Below are 6,847 nucleotides of genomic sequence, written 5' to 3'. Positions count from 1 at the left end.
TGTGGATTTTGAGATATCAATATGTAACATGTGTCACTTGAAACCCTATGAGATATTTTATTTTGCCTGTTATGATTCTATTCAGAGTAGTTTTTGACTTTTTCTCCCGAGGACGCGGATTACATGTAGAGGAGTCAACATTTTCTCCTATCGGGGGTGGAATTGTAACAACCATAACCTCTATGAATTATGAGACCATGCTGTTATTATTATTATTACTATTCAGGATTTATAAAACAAAAAACAGTTTGCTCAGAGCTTTACAATATAATGGGAACCGATACGGGGGTTAGGAGGGCCCTGCTCCTTGGAGCTTACAATCTAAGAGCTGTTAAATCTTTGTGATTTTAGAATAGATTAATATACATGTCTGATCAAAAAAGTCTTCGTGTGCTAATAAAAATTTTTATTGTTTTCTAGGACTGTGTTGTCCTTTGGGTGCCGAGATAGTCCATTTTATCATTTGGCACTTGCAATCAAGCAGTTAATCTGTTCTCTACACCCAGTGCCCTGTGTCCTCTGTTGCTGTCAGGCACAGGAGGAGTCAGAGCAGGAGGAAGTCCTGCCCATTCTGTGTGTATACAAAAGACAGATCTCGGCTTCAAACAGGAGACATTCAGCAGGCATGTGGCTCTATGTGATCCTCGGGCTCGCTGTCATTCTCATCATCCTCAAGTCCTGGCTGGGGGGCCGAGGACCCAATCCTTTGGCTAGGGACACCAGGAGACCCCCAGGACCGGTGGTGTTTGATAAAGCTGCCAAGAGAAAGGTGATTAAGAATGGTAAGAGCAACAGGGCAGGGTGATCGTTTAACCGGAATGAATCTTTTAACCTTTGTACTGAATTGTTAAGTAAACCTTAATCATCAATTAAACCGGTTTTAGTGCTATAACCCTGATAGTCCCCCATTGGCTGTTGTCAGGGATTTCTGTAATTAAGGCATCAACTGCAAATGAATGACTCTTCCTGTGTTCTGATCTGTGATGTAGGTTATTATTACCCAGATTGTTACATTTGTTCCAGTAGATGCTTTTCTGTGGGGGTTGGTGTGTACAGAACAGTCTGGCACTTGTCCCAATCATGTGACGAGTAGGGACCCAAGGACAGCGGAATAACAAAACGGTGAACATTCATCAAGTTCACCTTTATCAACTTTTTCTGCAATCGGGGCAAAATATTTCACTTCTCCAATTTTTTTTAAAGTAAACATATATAAATTATCGAGGTTCAGTAGGTTAAACACAAAAGCAAATATTTATTATATTTCAGATTACCAATTCTTAGATGTTAATTTTTTTTCTTTTTTAGGCTTTCTTTCCTTTATTTTCACCTGGTGATCTGGCCAGTAAGTCTGTCGTTTTTTCAACAGAACAAGCTGTCTTGAAGATGTAGCACTTAGAGTGTTGAGACAAACCATTTACAACTGATAGGGGTGCTTACAATAAACAGCATTTATGTAAAACCTTTATCCTAAAAGAAAAAAAACTGATGCTGCTGTTGCTGCAACTGCTTAAAGGATAAGTTCACCTTTTTGAATATGTTACATGTAGGGTGGAACGTGGAACATGTTCCAGCTACTGCTGCTTACTCCAGGTCCTGCCGACAGTGGGCAGGGGATCTTTTCCTCACACGTGCTGTCACTTTTTCAAAAGAGCATGGCCAAACGTGGCTCTGCCCACATGGTCATGTCATTCATTCACAGTTTTCTGTGAATGAATAGATTACAAGTACAGTCAGCCATTGCAGCTGATGGCTTGTAGATCTCAATGAACTACGAGGGCGCTGCTGAGCGTTCTGGAAGTTCATTGATCATTGTCACCTCCTGTGAGATGAATTGTAACTGCCAACCTGTACGGACTGACAGCTATCCAGGAGCTCGACATTGCACCCATGACATGCTGATCACAGGTGTAATGCTTTGCAAGCTTCTTTGAAAAATAAAAAAAAAATGCAAAATAAAAAAATTTACCTTTTTTTTTTTCTTTCAAAAGGTGAACTAATGTTCTAAAAGTATGAGGCTTGGTTTACAGTACTGCAACCTGAAAGTCACGTGACTTTCGGTGCAACTTTGCCAGGCGACTTCCTGGAAATTTACTGGCAACTGGATGTACTAGTTTGATGTGATTTTGAAGCGGCTTTCATGCCATGTGACTTTGCCTATGGCCAATGAGAATTTAATGTCAGATTCAAATTACATCAATATAGATGAGGATCCAACTTAGAGGCAACTTCCATTAAATTCTAGGGGCAAGTCAGATGGAAGTCGCCTTGAAGTAGTACAGGAACCTTGTCTAAAGTCGGAGCAACTTCAGTAGTGCTCTTATTAACTAACATGGGATTTCACATATTATGCGACTTGGGGTCTCACAAGTCAGATCCCAAGTCGCAGCAGTGTGAATTGAGCCTTCGTTGCAGTTTGGCTTCAATATGTTTAGTGTTTACGAGGTGTGTTACTGGCCAGATCACCAGGGAAAAGAGCCTAAGGACTAGTTCACACTAAATGCAGTCCAGTGCATCAAAAATTACTGCACAGTGTTTTCCATGTATTCCAATAGCCCTAGTTCACACCAGTGCAGTCAGTTTCCGGTGCAGAAAAAAAAGTAGAACATGCTGCATTTTTTCTGCACAGAACCATACTGGAACAGAGTGTGGTGTAAACTTTTTTGTAGTTTTTTTTTTGTTTGTGATGTGAACAGGCCCTAAAAAAGAAAACTAACGCAGTCACAACATCTAATGATTGGTGAGCTGCAATATATAACATTTTTGGTCTTGGGTTTAATGCTGCTTTAAGACTAAGAACTTAAGGTACGTAAAACTCATTTATGATTGTCTCACGGTACATATCACAGATATTTCCTTTTCTCTGTTTCATACTTTGGAATTCTGTATAGTAAATGGAGGTAATCACTGGCACTCCTTAAATAAAGGTCACACAACCCAACCCAAGAACAAAAATGTAATATATTGTCACTTATCAGTTCTGGGGTATCATGGTTGCATTAAGACTCATTCGCAAAAACACACAGATTCGAAAAAACGAGCAAATCCCTGTACCCGGAAGTGACAGTTGTTTGTGTACTGCCACCTGTAACAATGACAGGCTGGTAACAGCACATCCCAGTGTTCACTTGTGCACAGGCATGAATGTGTACTGCTGGACAGTTTTCAGGGCCACTCACCTGACCCTACACATGCAAAAGATTGGATGGGTAGTTACAATTATACAGCCTGCCATTTATTTGTATGTGAACACCTGTCAATTTCAGGCACAGAGATACTCATTTTTCATGGTGTTCAGCTTTCTGCATCCATGCGAATGAGCCCCTAGCTTTCATTTTTCAGCCTGAAAACATTTTAACACATACAGAAAGTATATGTTGATCTTGCCAGAAGTGCACTGTCCTTTTGCCTCCTGTGAGAAAATCTGGAAGCGCAAACAATTTTTTGTTCTTATGCAAACTACTAGTCCCATCACTCCACATATAACAGAAATGAACAAAGACATGCTTGTTTGAAGTCCAGCCTGGGTGACCACTACGAATGAGCTTAGGGTGTTTCCAAACCTTTCTGAGCTATCCTGCCAGGAAGCCTTAAAAGCTGACAGCCAATCATTACGCCCCTTGCATACATGCAGCTACAGGGTAGGGAATGCCTACACCACCTATGATTGGCTGTCCAATCATAGCTTTCCAGCAGAATAGCTCAGACAGGTTTGGATTTGTATCTTTCCTAGTGACCTCCATAGCTCCTTCTATAGATAGGGGGAAGGTGAATGTAGCCACCCAGAAGTATGTTATGTGCAGGATGACCAAGCGAAAATAAAGGGGAATAAACTCAACAAAAGAAACTAATGCAGGCACCTCCTCTAAGGACTAGTAACTAATATGCTACCTTTTTTTTTGCAATATGCTGGGAAAAAGCCTTGTTCCTTACCATGCCAGCTCATGCCACCGAGGTGCCGTAGTGTGCAATGAAAAAAGTACTGCATGCGGTGTTTATTTTAATGCACCCTAGTGCAACGTAATCTACCGCTTTGTGAATTTACAATAAATTTGCACAAAAAAAAGGAAACAACTCAACGTACCAAAATTCCACATTGGCACCTCCCAAGTGCACACAAGCATCCTGTATGTTCAGCCATGTAAGGAGCCCTCACCTAAACCAATCCCATATTAACTGTTCTCCGCCCACTCACAATAAATCTACCACAAGTGGGAGGCAGCTGCAGGCTTGGCAATTTACATGTACGTTGCCACCTGCTTCCGGGTTCAGCCAGATCTCTGTTCTGTTTACATGGAGTTCTGGATGTTTATAAATTGGATACAGCATGAGTTTATCAGCCAATGATTTCAGCTGAATCATGCTGATCGGCTGTGTCCAATCATAGCACAGAGTTCTGTGTTTACAAACACATAGAACACTATGTAAACAGAACAATGATCTGGCTGTTTCTTCTCCCCGAAGAGCTGGGAGAAAAAAAAACAGCCAGATCTGTAAGTAAAAGCAGCACATATTACACACATTACACTTGTTAGGCACACAGGTAACCCCTTGATGTTAACCCCTTCCCAGCCAGTGTCAGTACAGTGTACAGTATAAGCACTGATCACTGTATCACTGTGACTAGCGACATCAGTTAGTGTCCCTCCCAGCCAGTGTCTGTTAGCACCAGATTACCCACAACACTATCACAGTCACAATATAAGTTGTTGAACACTGTCATTGCAAGAATAGCGCCTATAGCTGCATTAATTTCAGTATATACACCATAGTTTATAGATGCTATAACGTTCGCACAAACCAGTTAATATACACTTAATATAAGGATTTTCCCTAATCATCTTCCAGGACAGCTACTCGAGAGATAAGCTCCTTCCACCTAGACAGGAAACACATGATCCACAATAGTTAAAAAGGGCAAACCAGTGATGGACCCTCAGTTTCCTCAAGCTAGACAGGAATCCTAAGAAAGGGAAATCTGAGAAGAAAAAGCACAGAAGTTTTTATTCCTCACAGAAGAGACAGAGGAGGTGTTAAAGGCTATTCATGATACACTGGGGTTTGAGGAAAAAGAAAAGGTGCCCACACTCCACAATCAACTTTATGTGGGGCTCCAGAAGAAGCAAGTCTGCAATTTCCCAGTACATTCCACACTGAAGGAAACCATTTTAAGGAAATGGCGGGAACCAAAAAAGAGAGCCTTTCTTCCAAACAATAGAAAAAGGAGATTCCCATTTAAGGAGGAGGACTCTGACTTATGGAAAAAATGCCCTCGGCTGGACGCATCCTTGGCCAAGGTATCTAGGAAATCTGACCTGTCCTTTGATGATGGGGGAGCACTGAAGGACCCTATGAACTGCAAGGTGGAGGGATACCTCAAGCGAGCATGGGAGGCCTGTGCAGCGAACTTCAGGCCAAGATTGGCTACAACTTGCATGGCCTGCACACTTGATGTATGGTTGTCCCAACTAAAAGCCCACCTGGTGAAGGGTACATTGGTGGAGCAGATTCTTAAATCTCTCCTGGTGCTATCTAAAGCAGTAGCCTTCATGGTGGACGCTTCAGTGGAAACTATCAAATTGACAGCTAGATCTACCGCCCTGTTAAATACGGCAAGAAGAGCGATTTGGTTGAAGACATGGCAAGGGGACCAAGTATCCAAAGCCAAGCTCTGTAGCCTTTACTAGACATGTACCAGAATATATTTTGGCCTAAATTTATGAAGAAATGTTTGTTTTTTTGTTTTGGTTTTTTGGGTTTTTTTTTTTATTTTTTGGATATACAGTATTTTATAATCAAAAGTATAAACTATAATTTTTCCAAAATTTTCCTTTTATATAATAACAAATAAAAACAGTAGTGATCAAATACAACCAAAAGAAAGCTCTATTTGTGTGAAAAAAAAATTATAAAAATATACTTGGGTACGATGTTGCATGACTGAACAATTGTCAGCTAAATTAAACATAGTGTTGAATAGCAAAAAAGCCCTGGTCATGAAGGAGGTAAAACCTTCCGGAGGCCAAGTGGGTAAATACAGTATGAATGCCTTGGTAAACAAATAACTGAAGACGTCCACAGATTTTTCTGTCCTTCCCTCGCCCTAATTTTTTTTTATTTCATTACATTTTTTTGTGTTTTCTTTTATGCAGTTTTCTCTACTGAAAAAGTACCAGAGAAACTGGATGCCATTGTTATCGGAAGTGGAATTGGAGGACAAGGAGTGGCTGCACTACTTGCCAGGGCTGGAAAACGGGTGCTGGTCCTTGAACAGCTTGGAAAACTAGGAGGCTGCTGCCATACTTTCAATGAGAAAGGCTATGAGTTTGATGTGGGTGAGTGTGAGGATGGGGTTGTTGGGTTTAGCGGTCACATGGAGCCATAAATCTGCATGCTTATCTTGACTGTACAGGCAAATTTATTTCATTTGATACGGAAGATAGAGGAAACTGTTGAGGAGGGGAATGGTGAAAATGTAATTGGTTGACGTGCCTATTGATAGTTCTTTTCAAACAGTGGCTGCTGGGATCTGTAAGAGACTCAAAATAAGGACTATTGCCCAGTTCTGCTGTAAATGGCTAAATCAGGCAATCGTGATCTCATTTTCATATGAGAATTGTGTTAACACGTATATGCCAAGGGATAATAATGATGCTATCTTTAAACTTTTTAAGAGTCCTTAGAAATCTCTGCTGCTCAAACAAGAGAGATCTGCCACAAATGGCATGTTTAAGTCAAAAGCCAGAAATCTCAGCTGTTTTTTTGGTGACCATGTAGTGAATGGGCACTTTTTATATCTTTTATTGTTCTAGGTGAAAGTCTGACATGTGTCTGACATTGCTTTCTA

The 6,847-nt window shown here is 40.8% G+C and overlaps 1 protein-coding gene across 1 annotated transcript in view; it reads left to right on the top strand.

Moving 5' to 3' along the window:
* The first annotated feature begins 563 nt into the window (after positions 1 to 563).
* The window catches only part of RETSAT (retinol saturase), a 59,037-nt gene continuing 52,753 nt past the window's right edge, over positions 564 to 6,847 (top strand). Inside the window, exons 1-2 of the mRNA XM_089692472.1 lie at positions 564 to 782; positions 6,153 to 6,335. Of these exons, the coding sequence (XP_089548598.1) occupies positions 626 to 782; positions 6,153 to 6,335 (340 nt within the window). The 5' untranslated portion in view covers positions 564 to 625. The remainder of the gene's footprint in view (positions 783 to 6,152; positions 6,336 to 6,847) is intronic.

Source organism: Staurois parvus, unplaced genomic scaffold (genome assembly GCF_062004578.1).
Source record: "Staurois parvus isolate SC_StPar_1 unplaced genomic scaffold, SC_StPar_1.0 ptg000586l, whole genome shotgun sequence".
NCBI classification, from domain to species: Eukaryota; Metazoa; Chordata; class Amphibia; order Anura; family Ranidae; genus Staurois; species Staurois parvus.
This window is presented reverse-complemented; position numbering and strand designations above follow the sequence as displayed.